Raw genomic sequence first — 23,392 nt, forward strand, 5'->3', positions numbered from 1 at the left:
GTTGAGGAGGAAGGAGAATGTCTTGAAGACTGATACAAAATAGTTACCAGAATTTTGATTGGGTGTTAAATAAAGTAGATAAAATAGAAGGTGAAAAATGGAAAAGGAAAAGATTTACCCATATATTCCAGAGAGCACAGACAAAAGGATGGATAGATTTAGAATGCAATATTGGAGGGAGATTGAGTTGAGGGGGGGGGTTTTCCTGACAATTTTATGCCCAGGTTAAATGATATGTTAGAAGAATATTTAATTTCAGTTGAATAGTTTCATACATCTTAGATAAAAATAAAACAGTATGATCTTTTTAATTCTTGAAATGTAATAGAGTAATATTTTCTAAGTATTTGGTTTCAGTGAAAATAGTTATATAGAGTAATTTATTCTTTTAACTTTTTAATCTGTAGCTTTATTTATTAACAATTAACTTCACTGTAATCATGCCTTATGTTGTTGACACTATCTACACTAGATTAAAAAAGTTTCCCCCTGAAAGGCTAGAGCCTTTGAGATGATTTAACTCAGCTCTCTTTTCATAAGTGAGATAACTGAGTCTTAAATAGATGAAATTAGTTGTTTCTATATAGTTTTCCTGTTTTCTTTGCTACTTAGGGGTAGAAATGGAAGTAGAGCCCCAGCCTTCTTATCTCACTTTTCACTATATTCTTACTTCTCCAGTGATAGTAATAAACTGTGTTGTCCCTAAGGGAAACTATGCCACATTCTAACCTACACCCCAGAAATTGTGTCAAGTTAGAAAAGTCAGCAGCTTAGTGTGGTCTCCCACTGAAGGAGGGCATCAGGAAATCCATCTCTTTATTTCCTACCTGGCTTCAATCATCTCTCCATCAGATGCCTTGGTGTTGAGTTTCCCTTCCTACTCTGCTTCAAGTTCCATTTGCATGTTATCTTTCCCTTTTAGGTGGTAAGCTTCTTTCTCTTTTATATTTGTATCCCTAGTGCTTAGCTCAGTTCCTGACATACAGCAGGTGCTTAATAAATATTTGACTAATTTTTTTTTTTTACAGAGTCTTTTTATTAGTACAGCTGCTACAATAGGATGCTAAAATTTTACATCTTTTATTGGGGATATATCTTTATCAGTGTTTTCCAGAAGATACTTTTAGACTGGCCTTAATTTAAACAAGATGTTGAAATCTTTTCCTAAACTATTTCTTTACCAGACCATTATCTCATTGGCATGGCTACTTTCTTCCCTGATGCAAATTACAGCCTTCTACATCTTACCCTGTGGATTTCTTGTCTGTATTTTTCCAAAAATCCTTTTAGAGGTTTCCAACATACTGGAGGCCTTCCCTTCTTTCTTTTAATATTTTTCAAACACCACTGTAATACTGGAATTTATTATCCTTCAATCCATCCATATGACTGGCCCACTTGTCCATTTTTGGTCATATGTAATCTTCACTGACTTATTTTATGACCTTTATAACCTAAACATTTCTTTGATATGAGTCAGTAGTCTTTTGGGGTTTTTATTTTTTGGTTTGTTTTGTTTTGACTCTATTGCATGTCCTGATGTGTGTTACAAAGTGTAAACTCCAGTTATGTTGCATATTCATTTCAGTAGTGTCCAACTCTTCTTGACACCATTTGGAGTTTTCTTGGCAAAGATACTACAGTGATTTGCCATTTCCCTTTCTAGTTCATTTTACAGATGAAGAAAATGAAGCAAAAAAAGGTCAATGATTTGCCCAGGGTCACACAGCATCTAAGGCCAGATTTAAGGTGAATCTACCTAACTCCAGACTTGGCCCTCTATCCACTGAGCTACCTAGCTGTCCCAGACTTTAGTATAGCTCATAAAAACACCAAGCAATCAAAAAGCTTGATTTTATTATAAACTGTGTGTTTATATACATAGTGTGTGTGTGTGTGTGTGTGTGTGTGTGTGTAACCACTGTAAAAGAAACTAAGCTCTAGAAGAGAATTTACTAGTCTTCTACTTGAATTAGTTGATCACATTAATAGGAAACTAACTTAAAAAAATTAGTAATGCTGATCTTTCTTTTCTTAGCTAAGTATTAGCCCTCTCTGGGTACGTGCTTGCTGAGCCTTTTTCAAGGGCTGCTCTTCTACCTTTCATCCACCTGCCACCCAATGTTCACCTCTGACTCCAAGAAGCAATAACATTCACAATGGCCATACTCAAATAAAACTATCTCAATAGGCCTCTGACTTGTTAGTTAGGGGGATGTCTGCCTTGATTATTTGAAGACTTCTCCTGTAGAATGAGTAGATGAAAATTATCTTTGTCTTTTTTTTTATTATAGCGTTTTATTTATAAGATATATGCATGGGTAATTTTTCAGCATTGACAGTTGAAAAACCTTTTGTTCCAACTTTTCCCCACCCCCTCCCCAGATGGCAGGTTGACCAATACATGTTAAATATGTTAAAGTATAACATATTTATACATGTCCATACAATTATTTTGATGTACAAAAAGAATCAGACTTGGAAATAGTGTACAGTTAGCCTATGAAGGAAATAAAAATGCAGGCAGACAAAAATAGAGGTGTTTGGATTTCGTAGGGGTTCATAGTTATCTCCCAGAGTTCTTTCGCTGGGTTTAGCTGGTTCAGTTCATTACTGCTCTGTTGGAACTGATTTGGTTCATCTCATTGCTGAGGGTAGCCAGGTCCATCAGAATTGATCATCATATAGTATTGTTGTTGAAGTATATAATGATCTCCTGGTCCTGCTCGTTTCACTCAGCTCAGTTCATGTAAGTCTCTCCGGGCCTTTCTGAAATCATCCTGTTGGTCATTTCTTACAGAACAATAATATTCCATAACATTCATATACCACAATTTATTCAGCCATTCTCCAATTAATGAGCATGAAAATTATTTGTTTCAATGGCCATGAAGGTGGCTGAAGCAGGCATTGTAGAATACTTAAAACTTGGCCAAATATCAAAGATGTCATGGTTGTACATTGCATCTCAGGCCATTATCAGTTGTCTTGACTTTTGTCTTGCCACTGAATGACTTTAGTAACCCTGGAAAAGAGTGTGAGGCTGACAACTTTGTGAACTCTGCTTCATTTAAATCCAGTTCATAAGCAAGTCAAGACTTCACTTTAGTGTCATTCATCCTCCTTAAAAACAAAAGACAAATGACAACTAGCATTAGTTGAGTTTTTCTTAACCTATGTTTTCCCAAATAGCTGATTAAGGATCAGGGTTATCAATCATTGTCATTGAGGACTCTACTCTTTTTTTTTTCTAACCAGGCCTATTTAAATTCTTCACCACTTTTGACTAACAGGTTGTTAAAAAATATATATTTTCCTCATTTCATTTTGCTGGCCATGTTTGCTCTTTCTTTGTTTGCTTACATTTATAATCATTGGTTCTTATGTTACATAGAACACAGAACCAAAGTTCACCCTGGTTCAGGCAGTCTGCCAAAAATCAGGCATTGGCATAGAGTGGAATCAAGGACAGCTCCCTTCCTTGCCAAAACAGGGTCCTGTTTCCACAGGCTAGTTCTAACCCCAGCTTGGGAGAAGTGGTGTCCTGATGCCTGGTATCAGAATTGGTGCTACAACGGATCATTTTATTCAACCTGTTCATTTTACAGATAAAGAAGCTGATGTCCAAAAACAATTTAGAGAAAGTTAATGATAGAACCAATACTTAGTCAAGTCTCTTGACTGCCAATCTAATTTTCTATTGTACTGTAATACCTTCAGCCCTTTATTTTCTGCAAAAAATGAGACACTAATTAGGGTATACAGTCCCACTGCATAAAAAGTACAAAGGATGGCTATCATTTCACTGTTTTTCCACATTTGTTTTAAGGTATAAATCAATTTCACAGATTTACATCCAAGTTCTTGGTTTTATCTTAGTCCAATTTGAATAGTTTCAAAGAAACTTATGAGCTGTTGAAGAGAATTTCAACTAATTACACTTTTATATAGAAATATTCATTGTACTTTACTGTCTTGAATCATATTTTTGTCATTTTTCATTTGAAAAATAAAATTTTATGCCATATAAAAATCCATATGGCTAGCAACTTTGAATTTTTAAGAGGTACAAAATGGTTTTTGTTTAAATTTATGGCTATCTGTGCCAACAGCTGATTAGCAAAAACATTGATTCACAAAACAGCTTATTTATACCCACTAATTGTTTGTCAGTGAGACACTGACCAGTCAAGAGCACCTTCTTTAAATTGAGTAATTGAGTAGTAATAAAAAGATGTGGGAGGGCAAGGAGGAGGAGATCATCAGAAGATGCTGCCATAGCTACCTACTACATCAGGTAGTTTTGAGAAATGTGCTTTCTAAATTTTAAAGTGCCATATAAATGTTGATTATTATTTATTTATTCATTCATTCATTCATTCATTCATTCATTCATTTATTTATTTGCTGGGACAATTGTTGTTAAGTGACTTGCCCAGAATCATACAACTAGGAAAAGTGAAGTGTTTGAGAACAGATTTTAACTCGGGTCCTCCTGACTTCAAGGCTGATGTTCTATCCACTGTACCACCTAGCTGCCCCAATTATTTTTATTTTTAAAAGATAAAGTAATAATCAGGGCTTGATGCTAGCACTAAACCTTAGTAGTTCCTTTCTGTTTTGTTATCATAAAAAATATTTTCTGGGTTCTTTGCTGAGATTTCCATGTTGTCCCTTTTTAGGGAAATTCCCTTAGGAATTTTTTTTTTTAGATCCATCCTGTGGGTAAAAGTGGAAAATACTTCTAATGCAAAACTGTGACTTAAAAGGAGTTTTCTGGAGGCATATAGAGGTTAGGTAATTTGCCCAGTATGGAATTTTAATCCAGCTGTTCTTGTCCCTCAAGGCTAGTTGTCTCTCAGCTACTCAATGTAGATCCTCTAAGAAAATCCTGATAAAGAATAGTACAGAAAGGACATGTGTGCAAAGAGCAAACATTAATAGCCTATGAAAACTCGAACAATGAAGTGACTATCTTACATTTCATATGTTTCAGGGATAGGTAATTTGGGTACAGCAAAGACCTAATGCTAATAATCCTAATAGCTATGGGAAAAGTGCTATGTAAGAGATGAGTTTGAAGTTGTAGAGCATCCTTCCATCTTTTTTTTTCTTTCACATAACTGCCAAAATCACAGCTAAATAAATTATTTAGCTTTATGCATTTAAGAACATTCATGTTCATCCCCCTTGTATCAGCTAGAGAAGACCTTATTATCTCTCTTGGTTTTATAGATGAAGAAATTGAACCCCCAAACAAATTTATTTGCTAGGAACCACATAGCAACTAGTGGCAGGATTGATTGGAAATAGGCTCTGGAGTGCAGTGTTTTTTCACTGCACCTAGAAAACTGGAGGAGCCCATGTAAGATGATAAAATTATAAATGTAGAGCTGGAAGTGACCTTAGAAGTTAATTATTCTAACCCTTCATTTTGTAAATATGGAAACTGAGGTCCAGAGAAGTAAAGTTACTTGTCTTCAAAATGGTAGAATTGGTAAGTAGCAGAGTTAGGATGTGGGACCATCCAAAGGGACTTTTCTTTCCCAACCTGAAATCCAAATCAGTGTCATACAGGACTTTTCTTGTCCCTACTCCATCTCTGTGTCTGACCATGATTATTACTTCATTGTTTTTTCCCCATCAATCACAGGCAGTTTGTCAGGTTTTTGTGTGTGTGTGTGTGTGTGTGTGTGTGTGTGTGTGTGTGTGTGTGTTTCATATTTTTTATTAAAATGGTATAACAGTACTCTTTTTCAGATGTTTCCATTTAGATATTGTCTTCATGTTTTTCTGTGCTTTGGGAAAGTAATGATGTCAACTGAAATTGTTATCAGGACACACAGGCCCTAGTCCTAGCTGTCACCAAAGTACTTGGTGATTTAAGTTGATGTCTTTTCTCCTTTTTTTTATATTTTATTTTATTTTATAATAACTTTATATTGACAGAATCCATGCCAGGGTAATTTTTTTTTACAACATTATCCCTTGCACTCGATTCTGTTCCGATTTTTCCCCTCCCTCCCTCCACCCCCTCCCCTAGATGGCAAGCAGTCCTATATATGTTAAATATGTTGCAGTATATCCTAGATACAATATATGTGTGCAGAACCGAGCAGTTTTCTTGTTGCACAGGGAGAATTGGATTCAGAAGGTAAAAAACAACTCGGAAAGAAAAACAAAAAATGCAAATAGTTCACATTCGTTTCCCAGTGTTCTTTCTTTGGGTGTAGCTGCTTCTGTCCATCATTTATCAATTGAAATTGAGTCTTTGTCAAAGACTCTTCCATCAGAATACATCCTCATTACAATATCGATGTCGAAGTGTAAAGTGATCTCCTGGTTCTGCTAATTTCACTTAGCATCAGTTCATGTAAGTCTCTCCAAGCCTCTCTGTATTCATCCTGCTGGTCATTTCTTACAGAACAATAATATTCTATAACATTCATATACCACAATTTACCCAGCCATTCTCCACTTGATGGGCATCCATTCAATTTCCAGTTTCTAGCCACTACAAACAGGGCTGCCACAAACATTTTAGCACATACATTTTAGCTGTCTTGGGAAGGGGGATATGGAAGAGAGGGAAGGAGGAAAAAAATTTGAAACTCAGAATCTTATAAAAAATAAACTTGTAATTGGAAAAAAAAAAATACTATTTACTGAAAAAGAAAGGAAGGAAGGAGGTAAGTATATCAAAAGGTAGATAAGTTGCTTTCTTTTAAATATAATCCTTACATTCAAGGAGCTCATACTGTAATTGAGGAAGTCACCATACGTAAGAAAATTCATCTAGAGGATGGCTAGAGAAGCTCAGGGTAGGTTGCAGGGCCAAGAGTCCTCAAGATGTCTTCTTTAGATGTCAGGTGTCTGGCACTAGAATTATAGGGCAGTTATAATGCCCAAAGAATCTTAGAATAGAGTGGCAGAGTTGTTAGTCCTCTGCTTGAAAAATAATAGAATTGATTATCCAGGTTCTGCTCATCCAGCCATTATGCATACTGGAGTTTGGGGGAGAGGATAAGGGGAAAACATAAAAACTAAGTAGCAGGAAGGGAATTGAGGAAAATGTACCTCTGCCCTCCTCAACACAGCAAGCAATCTAATATGGGTTCTACATGTACAATCGTTTTAAACATTATAACATTAGTCATATTTGAAAAGAAAAATCAGAATCCGTTCTCTCTCTCTCTCTGGATGCTGATGGCATGTTCTATCCTAAGTCTGTTGGAATTATTTGGGATCACTGTATTGCTGCAAAGAGCAAAGTTTATCTTAGTTGATCATCATATAATCAAATTGTTGTGGTGAACAAGCCTTTCCAAGCTTTTCTGAAATCACCCTGCTCGTCATTTCTTATAACACAATAGCATTCCATTTTATTCGTATTTTACAACTTGTTCAGCAATTCCCCAATTGATGGGCATCTACTCAATTTCCACATCCTTGCCACCACAAAAGGAGCTGCTACAAACATTTTTGTAAATGTGAGTCCTTTTCTGTCTTTTATTTTTTGGGGGATAGAAATCCAGTAAATGACACTGCTGGATCAAAGGATGTATAGTTTAATAGTCCTTTTGGTATAGTTTCAAATTGCTCTTCAGAATGACTGGATCGGTTCACAATTCCACCATTAGTATCTGTTTTTTTTCTCCAACACTTATCATTTATCTTTTCCTGTGTAAAATGGTACCTTAGAGTTGTTTTAATTTGAGTTTCTCTAATCAGTAGTGATTTAGAGCATTTCTATATGACTATAGATGATTTTAATTTCTTCACCTAAAAAATTATCTATTCATATCCTGGATAATGGGTAATTGGATAATGACCTGTATTCTTATAAATTTGATTCAGTTCTTTATATGTTTTAGAAATGAGATCTTTATTTGAAAAATATGGAAAATAAAATGACAAAAGTTACACTATTATTGCCTCAAGGAGTTTAAAATCTAGTTGAGGATTTATAAGCCTATATTGTGTGTGTGTGTGTGTGGGGGGGGGGGGTTGTTGTTGTTTTGTTTTGTTTTCCTGCTGAGGCAATTGGGGTTAAGTGATTTGCCCAGGGTCACACAGTATCTGATGCCACTGTGCTTTATCTACTGTGCTACCTGGCTGGCTGCCCTATTATGTGGGTTTTTTTTTTAGTTAATCTTCCTTCATACTATCACTACTACTGCAAATATGCAGGAATCCTCATTATTGGGCAAAATCAGTAACACAGTTTTCTTTATACTATATGCAAATCACAGTTATTCTCAGTAATCATTGGTTAGTCCTACTAATTGCTAAGTAAACCCTTATAGAGATTACTTGTAAATTTCCTAAAGGAAGCTATCTGCATTAGTATTCCTGAGTCTTTATATATTGAATTTTCAAGGAATTAGCACATGATTATAGTATATATTCATATAAGCATCTATAACATTTCTATTATTTAGGTAGCTATGTAATATAACAATAATAATTATTTAATGAGATACCTACTCATCAGCAAGTGCCCTAGGCAGTAGGCAATGATAAAGTTTAAAAGTTACACTACTCAGAAAATGTGTTGTAGGACAGTGGTGTCGAGCTGAAATAGAAATGGGAGCCACTTAGCCTCACATAAGGATCCTTGTGGGCTGCATGTTGACTTAGAATGCCATATATTAATATCTTTATTCTGTCATTTTTATTTATTTTGTCAAATATTTCTCAATTACATTTTAATCTGGTTCAATCATAATGATGTGGTTTGTGTTTGATACCTCTATTTTGGAGCATTACTCCTAATCAAAAGGAATTTAAAATGCCTTTAATGTGGAACTTGGTCCGTTTGTGGGTTGTTGGTTTTTTTTTTTTTTTTTGAAGTTTTCTGAAGACAAAAGTCAATAAATTCCCTCAACAAATTTTTATTGACTTTTCAAATGTTCACAGCACATACATGTGTGAGGCACAGGAAGAAGCCATTCTAACTAGACCATCAGGTACATAAAGGGAAGTGATAACTAATAAATCTAGAAATGTAGATTGTTCCAAATTTGAGATCCTCTAGGAAATGGAGAGCTATGAGAGTTTATTGAGCTGCAGAATAATAGGCTCATCTTAGGAATATCACTTTGTTAGATGTATGGAGAATGAATCAGAAAGGAAAGACTGAAGACAGAGAAAACAATTAAACTATCACAGCAGTCAAGATGGGAGGTGATAAGAGCCTGCACTGTGATAGTGGCCACATTAGTTTAAAAAAAAAAAAGTTATGGAATGGATGCAAAAGATATTGTAGAGGCATAATCAACAAAACATAGCTATTGATTGAATAAATAGGGACAGGGAGAATGAGATGATTACAGTAGTGACTGGAAAATTTGTCATGCTTGTGACAGAAATGAGTATACTCTAAATTGCTCCCATTTGAGTATAACTGCCTTGAAAAGTTTTATTTTATTTGGGCTATATAAGCATCTGGAGTACTTCTATCCAAAGCTTTTATGAAATTTAGTAGTGAAGAAACATGTCAGATGAAGCTAACTTTCATATAGGCAGAAATGCCCTTTGGATTTCAAAGTGAATATATTGCCTTATTAGTAGTAGTAGTAGTAGTTGTTGTTGTTGTTTTTAATACCCTTTCATTTTTATGACTAAGGTTAAAGTGATATCCTAAAATCCTTTATGGACACAAAATTTTCAAGCTAGAAATTGCTTTAGAGTCCATGTCATCCATCTTTTTAGTTTTGTTAGGTGAAGAATCTAAGACCATAAAAGTAAAGGGACTTGCTCAATGTGACACAACTAGTGTCCACACCAGGACTAAAGGCCAATCTCCTGACTCGTAATCCCATTATTTTCCTGCCCTGCTATACTCTCTATGGGGCACAGTAGGGACTTAACCCCATTTGTCTGCATTTCCTCATAAAATGAGCTGGAGAAGGAAATGGCGAACCCTCTAGTGTTTTTGCCAAGGAAACCCCAGATAGGGTCATGAAGAGTTGGACATGACTGAAAAACAACTGAATAGCAACTGAAAATACTTACTTTTAGTTTAGTTTATTGATTTAATCCAAGGCAGCAAACTTGTACCAAGGATCTGCTATGTATAAGGCACTGTGGGCTGGTGTCTAAGTATAGAAATATGAAAAACACCACAGTGATCTAAATTGGTTGCTTTTTAGTCTCCATTTAACTTTTTAACCTGCTTCCGTATCAGGAGTAAAGGAAATTTTCCTTTCCCACTTGTGCTTTGTTATCTTTCAAGTGAATGGTTTTTTTGCCTCCTTTAATACAAGGTCTGAAGGGGTAAAATCTTCTTTATTGAACTATCATCATATCATGTTATATTAATGAAGGTGCTAATTTAGTCAAATATCATTTCATAAATAAACTAAATGGCATACGTTTTTTTAAATATGTTTACTCATTTACATCAATAGTCAGATATTGACTGTCCTACTTTATTATTAGTGCTGTTTTCAATTTAAATTGCGAAGAGGAAAAATATATGCCTATGGTTATCATAAAACTTTTTAGAGAAGACACATTTCATGATTTATGTTAATATCAACTTATTTCGTTTATAATATTAATATTACCTTACTTTTTTAAATAATAATTTATGGTTTACAGTAATTCCACAGGAATTTTATCTTCACAAGAATAAAGTATTTACTGGATCATAAATTTAGAGCTAAGAGGTCTTTAAAAGTCAGCAAATCTATCTTCCCTCTCTCCCCTCTACCCCCATTCTTTTTGTAACTGGAGAGATCAAGGTCAAGAGAGATTGAATGACTTATCTAAAGTCATTATAGTAATAAGTGTTCAAACCCAGATCCTATGACTCGATTCCAGCATTCCGTTACTATGTCATATGTTCACTATATACCACTGTATTAGATGCTGATAATACAAGCACAAAAAAATGAAACAGTTTCTACTTGTAACTGGGTTGGGGGCAATAAGCACAAATAGAGATAGACACATACACAAAAGTAGTTAAGTAAGAGGGAGGGCATATGCATTGAACTAGGGTTCAGGAAAGGCTTAATGTAGAAAATAGCACTTCAACTGTATCTTCAAGAAAGAGAGAGGGACTCTATGAGGACATTTCTTAAAGGAAAAGTACATTCTAGGAATGGGATGTGCATAAAGATGGGAAATGGCACTTCCAAAGTAAGGATATAGAGAAATGGTCCACCTTGACTGAATTAAAGAGAACAGGAGGAGAACTAAGTCCAATAAAATGGAAATTAAAGTTGACTTTTTTTGATCTGAACAGTAGTTTATATTTGATCCTAGAGTCAAACAAGAAGTCAATACAGTTGATTCAGTTGAAGAGTGACATGTTCATAAATATACTTAAGGAAAATTACTTTCGTGGCAGTAGATTGAACTGGAACAGTGAGAGATCTGAGAAAGGGAGAAAACTTAAGAAGCTATTGCAGTAAACTAGGGTGGGGTGGATATGGAAAGAAAGTATCTTTTTAGAGTATTTTAATGTGTATCTTTTCACAACCCCTTCAATACTGATTATTCTTGTCTTTGCCAATTTGTCTGGTATGACATGAAACCTCACAGTTTGATTTGCAATTCTTTTATTATTGGTGATTTAGAACAATCTTTTATATGATGACTAATAGTCTTCAATTCTTCTGTTGGGAACTCTTGGTTCATATCATTTCACTTTTATTAATTGAGGAATAACTCTTTGTCTTGTTTATTTGTTAGTTTTCTATATCAGAGATATCTGATTAAATTTTTTTTCCACAGTAACTGTATTCATTCTTATGCTAATTATATTAATTATTCACCCCAAACCTTTTTAGTTTTATATATTCAAATTATCTTTATCTTATTTGATTAAAAATTTTCCTCCTAGCCCTAACTCTAAAGTACTTGATTGGATCTCATTTTTTTTAAATGAGCCATAGTAAAGTATTTCTAAACAGAGCCAGAAGAATAGTGAGCACAATAATGTGCACAATAACCAGCCCTGAAGTCAGGAGGACCCAAGTTCAAATCTGGCCTCAGATACTTAACACGTCCTGGCTGTGTGACCTGTGTGCACTGTGAATACTACATGTAATGCTGGATTTGGCTTTATTGAACTACTTTTTAGAACACTTTATGAGGGGGGAAGTGAGGGACATATTGAGAGATATAGGTAATATAGAAATGGAAGAGATCAATAAAAATCCAAAAATCCAAGTTACTTAATTCCAATTGCCTGAGCAAACAAAGACAACAACAGAAGCAGAGTGCTGTGAAATTATAATGCCCAAGCTTGGCATTGTACTTTGCTCCTTTCTTTGCAGAGGTAGAGCACGATGGATACCACATAAAATGCTGAATTTGGCTTTACTGAACTATTTAAAAAAAAAAAAAAACAACAACACTTTCTTATGAGGGGGGAAGTGAGGTACATATTGAGAGAATGTAGGTAATATAAAAACAGAAGAGATCAATAAAAATCCAAAAATCAAAAAGCTGCCTGCTGCTCACCTTTCTAAAGCAATGTGACACTCGAGGAAGTCAATTCACCACTTCATCCCTCACTAAGGGGAAACATTCTAGGACCCTGAACCAAAAGGTATTGGTCCTGCTTCCATCCCAGCCCCTACAGTCATCAATGGGAAGAGAAATCTGTGAAGAAATAGCCCACCTTCTTTACCACCACCAAAAGCAACCACTAACAGACTGCCATTGATGGGACAGATAAGCCCAAGACCCCAGGAATGCCAATGTCCTGCAGACTACTAGGCTTACTTCTAGCCAGGTTTTTCCATATCATTCCCCCAAATGCCATTATTATGGAAAGCAATCCTCCATGGAGATACAACCTGATGTGTTCTGGAGGATCCTTCTCGACAACTGTAGCTTCTACTGCTATCATATGATTTAAAATAAAAAATGCATGAATTTGTTATTGAGAAATGACTTTAGAGGAAATGTGCTGCCACCTCCTTTAATGCTTTAACCTAAAGACCATGAGACCTTTCCAGTTCATGTACAGCTTAAAACTTGTATATGTGTCACCTCTCCCATTAGAATGTGGAAAGTGAATGTACTGCTTCTTGAGAACAAGGACTGTGTCTGCTTTTCTTTCTGTATCCTCAGAAGTTAATGTGCATAATATGCACTAAATATTTTGTTATTTATTCATTCTGAACACTTCCCTTACATGGACTATAAGGGTTGGCCATGTTTTTCAGTGGCTAGAGTGCCAGATCTGGAGTCAAGAAGACTTATCTTCCTGTATTCAAATCTAGCTTCATAGGTATGTGACCCTCCCAGCGTCACATAATCCTATTTTCTAAGTTTCCTCATCTGTAAAACAAGCTAGAGAGGGAGTTAGTAACCATTCTAGCATCTTTGCCAAAAATAAACCACACAAACAAAAATGGAGTCACACAGAGTCAGACACAGCTCATACTAATGCTAAAATATGTTCACAGACACACTACCACACATACTTAAAAGCTACCATTAAATAATGCCTCGAGCAAAAAGTAATTTAAAATTTCCTTTGTTAAGATATGGCATACAGTGTGTTTTATGTATTCATTAACTACATAAATTGGTGACATCTGTCATTAAGTTGGCATTTGACCTACAAGAGCAAAAATAGGCATTTTGGTGCTTTTTTTCTTGCAAAATATTAACCATCCCAATTTTGGGACTTGGGGTTTCAGGTTGTGAGAGCTGCAGAGGAAGCTGCTTCTACATTGGCCAGTTCTATACATCCTGAGCAGTGTATCAAAGTGCTTTGCCCAATCATCCAGACTGCTGACTACCCTATCAATCTAGCTGCCATTAAGATGCAGACCAAAGTTATTGAGAGGATTTCCAAGGAATCCTTGCACCAGCTCCTCCCTGACATAATCCCAGGCTTGTTACAGGTAAGGCTTGGGGTGATCATAATATCTATGAGGTAAGTACTGTTGCTACATTTTATGGCTGGTGGTGTGGCTGACGTTTGAACTAAACTATTGATTAATAGGCCAGATAGAACTATTCAGCTAAAAGCAATCTTAGAACTTTTTCATCTTGTTTACAAGTGCATAAGCAAGAGGAGAATTAGATGGTGTGCTGTTGACATTTCATAACCTGTATATGCAGTAATACCCAAGGTGTCATTGAGATTCTATGATCTTTCCCTGTATTTACTTGAATCTGACTTTTTCCTGAGTGTGACCTTGCTTTCAAAAAATTTACAGTAGAGTGAGGAAAATAAAATATAAAGATAACTAATGGTAATGAGCCGTATCTCACAAGTGTCACAAAAGTGATCTCAATAAAGTGCTGCAGAATTTCCAAGGAAGAATTTAATATTGCTGAACAGAATGATAGCAAAAGGTTAAAATTAGAAGAGTGCCTCAGTCTACAAATGAGGAACTGAAGTCTAAAGGCTGAGCTGGCCCTTGAAATATCAAAATTTCTGTAAGTGGGATGTGGAAAAGAGTGGAGAGTGGAAAGTGGACTGCAGATTAAAAAAAAAAAAAAAAAACCCTTCCAGAAATGGCATTTGCAAGACCCAGAAAATGTGGGCCATATTTAGGGAACAATAAGTAAAATACTTTAGGTTGACTAGGGCATGTTACCCCTGTGAGAGTAATGGTAAATGAGATTCAGAAGGTAAGTTAGGGCCAGACTATTGGAGGATTTTGAATTTGTAAGTATCACACTTTAGTCCTTGTTGAAGGAGAACCATTAAAAAATTCTGAAGATGATAATCAGAGCAAGGAAACATGGTAATAGTAAGAATGTGGTTTGTTCTATACCTTTTTTAAAAAGTATTGTTTTTAAAAGAGAAACTTGTTCTGTTTTGGGGAAAAGAAAAAAAACATAATTTATCATTTTTTGTTTTGTTTTTCATTTTTCTTTTTATCTTTTTATGTCACTCCAGTGGTCTTTATATTTCACTTTATATTAAATTTTATTTTTTCTGCTTCTTTGGCCACCCAGGCATCATGTGGAGCTCAATCCAACTGAGTCTCAGCTGCCTTTAGATGAAAATTTCTTGCATTTACTTCAAGAGGCCGAATATATCCATATGACTTTTTTCCCCTCTTTTTTCTTTCTCTGATAACTACATATAAACTCTCTTAGATACCCTGCTAGTTGCAAGTACAAAATAGGACAATCAACATGCAATCATGAAGATGTTGAAAGATCAGTCTCATCTTTAATTTTATGTATTCCTTTGTTTCTGGTCCTATAGGGCTATGACAACACTGAAAGTAGCGTTCGTAAGGCCAGTGTGTTTTGCTTAGTGGCAATATATTCTGTAATTGGAGAAGAACTGAAGCCTCACCTTGCACAGCTCACAGGGAGCAAGGTTTGTATAATATTGCAATAGTTTTTATATTTCTCCATTTTAGAGATAAGGAAACTGAGGTGCAGAAAAAAGGGACTTGCTCAGAGCCCCAAGTTTAGGTTTTTGGATTTTGTTGGGTTTTTTGAGACATAAAAAAATTTTATAGCTTTTCCAGAAATCAAACTAACTCCCATATAATTATGATGTCCTGAAGGTTCTTGACAATAATGCTTCACTTTCATTTGATGTTCACTTCCAAAAATAGAAGAAAAAAAAACAAGAAGTTAAATGTGTAGTGAAAATGGTTATAGTTTTCTGCTGTTGATTTAACTCAGAAGTAGAGAACCCTTTTTTCTGTCAAGTGTCATGTGGATATTTACACATCATGGGCCATACAAAATTATCATTTTAAAGAACTCAAGCAGTGGGAGGTTATTGTTGCCTTCAGTTGCTTTGACCAGACCAAAGGATTTTTTACATAGGCCTTATAAGGGCTGCAGGCCTGATGTTCCCCACCCCTGATTTAACAGAATGAAGAAATAAAGTGTGGCACTGCTTCTCACAAAGGAATTGGCCCAGTTAGATACAAATGAGGAATAAACACATTTCTCTCAGAATTATTTAATGCAGCAACTTTGCTCAACTTTTAAGGGGAAGAAGAATGTTCTTTTGTTTCCTGGGATGCTGAAATGATTTAGTTTAGATGATTTAGCAGACCCATGATTTTATTAATGTCAAAACTTTCTATGCTGGGAGAGATCACAATCCCTCCACACCTTGTCGTCATGCACAGTTCTTGTCTGTGTCATCTGTAAATTCTCCATTGAAGATCCACAAGGCCTCCATTCTACTGTTTCTTTTAAAATTCTAGAGATACTTGTATACCACTTGAGATATAATGTTATGTTTCGCTCCTCCCACTTCTACTATTAATAATAGTTAATCATATTTATGTTGCACATTAAGGTTTGCAGAGCACTTTATATCTCATTTGATCTTTCATCCTCGTAACAACCCTTATTTAGATGAATCTTATCCTCATTTTACAACTGAGGAAACTGACACAGGTTAGGTGATTTACCCTGGTTCACAAAGCTAAGTGTCTGAGGCAGGATTTGAACTCATGCCCTCTAACTCCAAATTTTATCCATTGTTCCACCCACCTCCTTTTCCAACATTATACATTTTCATAGATATGCCATTTCCTCCATGCCAGTACCTTCTGATTACATGCATCCTCAGCTATCCCATCTCTTAATAGGAGTCATTTGTTGTTCCTCGAAACAAGAAGAAGCTGGGAGATAACTCTTGTTAATACTAATAATAGACATTTGTGTAATTCTTTATTCTTTTCTATACCATGGATTTTCACATCTATTTTTTCCTTTTACCATTACTGCAACCCTATGAAATAATAGAATGGAGTAGGTTTAATTATCCCCATTAGAATGAGAAACAAAAACTTAGGGTCAAAGTAGTTTGATGCTATCCCCCACAGTCACAGCTAAGTAATTTTGGAACCAAAACAAGAGTCCCAAGTCTTTCAAAATAAAATGAAATAATATAATTATTATATTCCTTTGCAAAGTGTAAAGTACCAGATATTAGCTTTTTTTATTATTACTCCTAACTCACTGTATTTTTCACTACTACTAGTCATAACTAACTAGTAGAAACATGTAACTTCTGATGAAGCTTGTATTCTATTTTGATTTAAAAGTTTTTTTAATTCAAAAAGAAAAATAAATTTTATAATAACTTGTAATATTTTTTACAACAGTCATTTGCCTACTCTCATACCCAGAATGTAGACCTTTCTTCTAAGAACAACTTTTAAGCAAAAACAATTCTTATGGGGAAGCTAGGTGGTGCAGTGGATAGAGCACTAATCCTGAAGTCAGAAGGACCTGAGTTCAAATTTGATCTCAGACACTTAACACTTCCTAGCTGTGTGACCTTGGGCAAGTCATTTAACTCCAATTGCCTTGGGGGGGGGGAACTCATGTATAACTGCCCCCAGCTTTTTTGGCCAGTCAGCATTTCAGGAATTACGGATATTTGTAAGTCATTGTCACTCAGAAAATCAAAAGGAAACTTAGTTTTCTATATCCTTATTTAAAGTTAAGTAGATAAAAAAGTCATTTTAGGGAGAAGGCAACAGTGACAGAGTAAGAAAAATGGGCTTCATTTAGAAGGTTGTACCTGCATCAGATTTGCAAAGAGACAAGAGATTTAAAAAATAAGGTGAAGATAGCCAGTATCAAGTCATGGAGAAGGAAAATACAATTCTCTGTATGAACAACTGTAAGAAAGCCATTTTGCATGAAATGTATTTTGTCTAAAAGAATGTAATGTATAAGAAGATTAGTTGGTAAGTGGCATTAAATACTAAACAGGAGTCTGTGTTTGGTCCTAGAAATAAATAAGGAGCCCCTGGAGTTTGAGTGGATCAATAATGACATGATCAGATTTTTGCTAATATAGGAAAATAGCTTTGGCAGCTCTGTGAAGGATGAAGTAAAATGGTGAGAGTTTGAATTTGGGTGACCTGTTGGGGCTTTTGCAGTAGTTTAAACAAGAAATGATAAGGACCTGAGCTAGGTGGTGGCTATGTAATTGAAGAGATGACAGTTCTGAATGTTGAGATACTGTAAAGATTATTTAAAAAAAAAAAAAATAGAGGATTTGGCAGCTGATTAAGAAGTAACAAAGAGTTTAGGAATCAAGGATAATACTAACATTGAAAACCTAAGCAACTAATTGCTTTATAGTAATAGGATTATTCAAGGGGGATGGGGTGGGAATATTCGACAGATATTGGATTCTCTTTTGGATACCCACAGACATCCAGTTTGAATTGTCTAATCATAGTTGATGAATCTGGTCTAGAGCTCAGGAGAGACAAGAGCCAGATAAATAGATTATATTTATCAGCATAGTTATTATTAAATCTATGGGAGCTGATGAAGTCACCAAAAGAATAGAGAGAAAAAGAAGAGGGTGTTGGGCAGAATATTTGGGTTACTCCCACAGCTGGTGGGCATGATACAGATGAGAAGCAGCAGCCAAATAGATAGGAAAACCAAGGGGGGAAAAAAGAGTCAAAAACACTCAGAAAAGGAGGTGTTTTGTTCAGAAGTGTCCAGTACTACAGATATCAAGGATGAGATCTGGGTGACTTTGAATAGGGCCGTTTCAGGTGAATGACAAGGTCAGAAGCTAGATTGCCAAAAGTCAATAGAAAAGGATGTAGAAATAACAAGGGTGGATGGCTTTCTCTAGGATTGTTACTTTCTTGTTCTGAAATTTTGGCATGAAAATTCTGTGGAATATATCCAGAGCCTAGCTCCTGTGGTCTTTAAATATCCATACCCTGTAACCTAATCATCCAGTCAGAAATTTAAAAAAAAATATAATCCACTGTAACCTATTCAACATGTAAAGAAAGGACTGCTTGCCATCTGGGGGTGGGAGTGGAGGAAGGGAGGGGAAAAATCAGAACAGAAGTGAATGCAAGGAATAATGCTGTAAAAAATTACCCTGGCATGGGTTCTATCAATAAAAAGTTAAAATATATATATATATATATATTCCAGTCAATGGAGAAAAGGGTAGTAGAAAGACTTTTCATTCAGCTAAGGAAAAAAATGTCATGTATTGTCATTAGGCAATCATAGCTTCACAAAATTTATGTGAAAACTAGAAAGTACATGAAACTTTCATTCTTTTTGGATTTTAGTTATGATTCTGACTTTTTTGTCTTTTCTGTTTAAAAAGCCTGATAGGGTAATTCCACCTGTTGACAAAAGCCACATATAGTTGTGATCACCCCAGGTGAAGAGAGAAAATGAATGGAAGACTTAGATTTGTAAAGCTATTGCTTTATTACCCAACTCTAGTTTGTTTCCTTGAACTAGGGATTTCAGAGTTCTCTGGTCTCTGTAGTTTTGATCAGATATATTTGTCTACATCATCTATCCTTGTTTACCTTTCTTAGCATAACTTAGAATTTTCTGGTTTTTCAGGTTGTTTAAAAAATTTTTTTTGTACATAGGTAATTTTTAAATTACTATGCTTCCTTTGATAAAATATGTTGGTTTTTCATCATAGTTTAAATAGCATGAATTTTATAGTTTTATTCTGAGGTTCAACTTCATAGTTTTGAGATTTCTTTGAGCCTGTTAGGTTTACATTAGTAAAATAACCTATTTTTAAAACTTTGTCTGATAATTCATTCTTATCTTTTCTTTTCAGATGAAGCTATTAAATTTGTATATAAAGAGGGCCCAAACCACCAATAGCAACAGCAGTTCATCATCAGATGTTTCAACGCACAGTTAATGGAAATATCTGGACTTATTTGTGTAGACTTAGAAGCAATCAGTGGTGCCTCTCTGAGACCTTTCTTCTCCCCTTTTCTTCATTGGCACGCCCAATCAGTACAAGGAGGCCACACAGATATTTATTGCAATCAGTATTTTGGTCCTTTCAAGCTTTTGTGTAGAATCTTATTGGTATTGAATGTAAAGGAAGCAAGGCCTGTGTTGCAGTCTTCATACAAAAAAAAAAAAAAGAGGAAAAAAAAACAGCCATAATATGTTTGTGCAGCCTGCTGAAATCTTTAAAAGGGGGTTTAGATCACAGTGTTATAACAATGAACCCCTCTTGGTTAAACTAAAGTGATTAATTTGTTTTAAGTTAAGTTGATACAGACTTGAGGTTTTAGGATCGTGTCAATTTCTTCATAATATTTTGTTTCATTATGGGTGTGACCCTTGGCTGGATTCTGCGCCTTTCACAAAGGAAACAATGAAAGTGGTATGGTGTGTGTATTTAAGTTGTTGTTTGAATCCTGCTGAAATGTGAATTATGTTTTAGAAAACACTTAAAATTAAAAACAGCCTTTTACCCTGTTAACTGCTAAACACCCCGAAGGTTTTCATTTTCAGTCTTTTAGCTGTATATAACACGCTCTAGCTTTTTAGTGTAGATTCTGAAAACTGATGACTCTTTAGTGTTGACTTCAAGTTAAAGCTTACTTCCTTTAATTACGATATCTGTTTTCAGGGCTTAAAATTTCTTAACAGCTATTTTAAAGTTCATTTGAATTCAAAAACAAAAGCCAGAGTAAGACAAAAGAAGTCATTTAGTGAAATTCTATTTGCAAGAATGGTAGGGGAGATCTTATTCTCAGGATCTTTGTAGAAACATAATTTAAATATCACCCATTGAACAAATTTAGAGACCTTAAAAATCGAAGAATGACAACTAATATTTGACATTTTATTTTTGACTTTAGTTTATCCCAGAGTTTCAAGATTAAAATTTTCTCAATTCATAGAGTAATGACAGTTACAGAATTTTAAAATTTGACTTTTCTTTTTAGGTAGAATCAGAGTGTATAGGGATAGTATAGATCACGACTCAATAGATCATGACTCAGTCATTTTTCATTCTCTAAACCAAAATTATTTTCTAATGATTTGTTGAAATAAACACTGACAAGAAAAATTGCATGTCCATTATAGTATGTGATAGTGAAAAGGAGGGGATCCTAAAATTTAACTCCAAGTAAAATAAATTAATCTTATAGGAGGTAAAATTTCAATTCTCCCTGTTAGCCCTCTCCACAACTTACCTGACTGGTTTAGAATTCAGAGTAATAATAGAATAGAAGGTGGAAGAAAATGTGTAACTTTTTCCTTATTCTACAATTATTTTAGATATTTTATTAAGACATATAGTATGCACTGAAAATGAATGCACTGTAATGTCCATAAACTAATGCAGCAAGTGTTTTCACACTACAGGATGGACTTCTAAAGTGTAATTTAAATATGTAGGAAATACATAGCTGCTCCTGTTAGAATTTAGTGGTGAAAAATATTCCATCTGATTCATCAACACTTGCCATTTGCTTGAAATAATAATTTATTTTAGGAAAGAGCAACAAGGGGAAAACCAAATTTTCTGAGAAAGATTTTTACAATGTTAATTCTTATCCTTTTATAATATCTGTCCACTTTAAAGCATGCTTATTGAAAATGAGTGATAATGGCTGTCTTAAATGCGTTAAATTTTATCATTCATCTAAAAAAAATTTCAGTGACAGACAAATGTGATTGAATATAATTGGCATATTTGGGGCTGCAAAATATGAGACCAGGCCTTACTTTCTTGATCAAATAATATTTTGTTTGTTGACAGATATTCATTAATGTGATTTTTCTTTCACTACACAAGTCAGTCAAAGATTCTCTGCTGTAGAATGTGTTGCACCATAGAGAAACATTCTGATTAGATTATTTATCAATTCATTTAAATATAATGTATATAGTAAGTTTCCCTTTCCCTCCCTTCCCTTATTCCCTTAAAGAGTCCTGCATCCCCTCTGTCATTTAGTTGGGAAGTATCTTGAATGTTGCCTAATTTCCTTGTAGTACTCAAAGGGCTAGCCATGAACTTGCATAACCTTCAATCTCTTTAACTTACCAAAAAGAGAGAATGTACAATCAATTGTCAGCATACATCAAAGTCTCTTGGCTTACAGATCTGGAAACTCTGATATACACCATGGAGAGCAAATCTGCATGCTGCCCATCACATCATCCTGAAGGTGAGAACAGAGCCTGGCTGCCCCAGCCAAATTTCAACAACTGTAGCTGCCTTTCCTTGCCTCTTCTGTCCTTTGAGGCACTCGCTTATTTAAAAAAGAAAGAACAGAACAAGAAAAGAAAGAAAAATAATTCAACAGAAACTTTGCCTCCCCTGCTTACCAACTCTGAATTTTCAATGCCCTGAAAGAGCCCATCACCCTCTGGACCTTGGGGTTGCTATTCATTGTGCTATTGACACCACTAAGTTAGGGCATGGGCAAACCACTTGATCCATATTCCCCATTCCCCCACCTCCAGGTTTTAAGTACTGTAGTTCTCATGTAGTGCAGAAGTATTGAGGCATGTGGCTTTCTCAAAGTACACCATGTGTGCTTGGCTGGATGACAAATGACAATAATACAAGACTGTCTTTTCTATTGCTTATTATTAGCTTCTCAGTAATCTATATAAGTAATGCAACTTGCATCTTTGTCATATAAAAACTACTTTTCCTTTCCCCAGTACCCAGTACCCTTTATTTATCAAGCATAATGTTACATATTAAAGGACAGCAAAAAGAACGTTGTAGAATTACGAATTACAGCCGGACTTTGCTAACAATAATGTTTGGAAATAAAAAGGAAAAGCTATGAAAAATGACAACCACCAGAATGGTTTTGTTTCCAGTGTGTTCACACGCATGGTTTCCCACATATACATAAATACATACACACACACACACACACACACACACACACACTTTTTGCTTTTTGTCATGTTACATCCATATCTGTATTTATATCTTAATATTTGTTTCACTTTTAAGTGTATCATGGCAAATGTACAGATGTTTTTGTTAACATTAACGTGATAGGATTTGCTAAAAAAAAAAAAGACAAAAAAACCCTTTTGAGTTTGCCCTAGAATAAATAAAGCTTACATTTAATTTCTTGTGATTGTGTGTCTTTTTCACCAAGTTGTTCAAACTTTGTTCTATATTACCCTACAATCAAAATGTGGCTTTAGAGTTTGATTAGGCTGGTTGTAAGAGTATTTTCTTTTAAAGAGATGAAAGCAGATGAAATTCATGAATTCTAAGGGAGAGAGTATTTTCTTTGTGTCATTTGAATCTCAGGTCAATTTGGATATAGCTTTAAATCCTACATTCCCCTAGGTAAAAGACTATAAGCATGGCCAACTAGAAAATGAACCAATCTGATCTGTGTCCAAAGAATCTTACTTCTCTGTTCGTTTTCTTGACTGTTAAATAGGAGGGTTGACTAGGTGATTTCTAACGGCCTTTCCAGCTTTAAATCCATTGTACAAGAACCACAAAGAATAGCCATACAACGAGCCATTCTTCAGCTTTCTGAAAGTAAAGCAAGCAACAAGACAAATGCAGTAATAAAACAAGTATTGATCCTGGGGTTCCAGAGGGAGGCCCAGTTTTTACTTCTGACTGCTACTAAATAACAATCTATGATTTAAAGCCAATCAGTACCAT

The 23,392-nt window shown here is 35.0% G+C and overlaps 1 protein-coding gene across 1 annotated transcript in view; it reads left to right on the plus strand.

Annotated features, from left to right (window-relative positions):
- CLASP1 (cytoplasmic linker associated protein 1) overlaps positions 1 to 22,834 on the plus strand; it is a 324,204-nt gene extending 301,370 nt beyond the window's left edge. Inside the window, exons 39-41 of the mRNA XM_051985719.1 lie at positions 13,668 to 13,874; positions 15,197 to 15,313; positions 19,547 to 22,834. Coding sequence (XP_051841679.1) covers positions 13,668 to 13,874; positions 15,197 to 15,313; positions 19,547 to 19,633 — 411 coding nt within the window. The 3' untranslated portion in view covers positions 19,634 to 22,834. The remainder of the gene's footprint in view (positions 1 to 13,667; positions 13,875 to 15,196; positions 15,314 to 19,546) is intronic.
- The last annotated feature ends 558 nt before the right edge of the window (positions 22,835 to 23,392 follow it).

The sequence above is a fragment of the Antechinus flavipes genome, chromosome 3 (assembly GCF_016432865.1).
Source record: "Antechinus flavipes isolate AdamAnt ecotype Samford, QLD, Australia chromosome 3, AdamAnt_v2, whole genome shotgun sequence".
Lineage (NCBI taxonomy): Eukaryota > Metazoa > Chordata > Mammalia > Dasyuromorphia > Dasyuridae > Antechinus > Antechinus flavipes.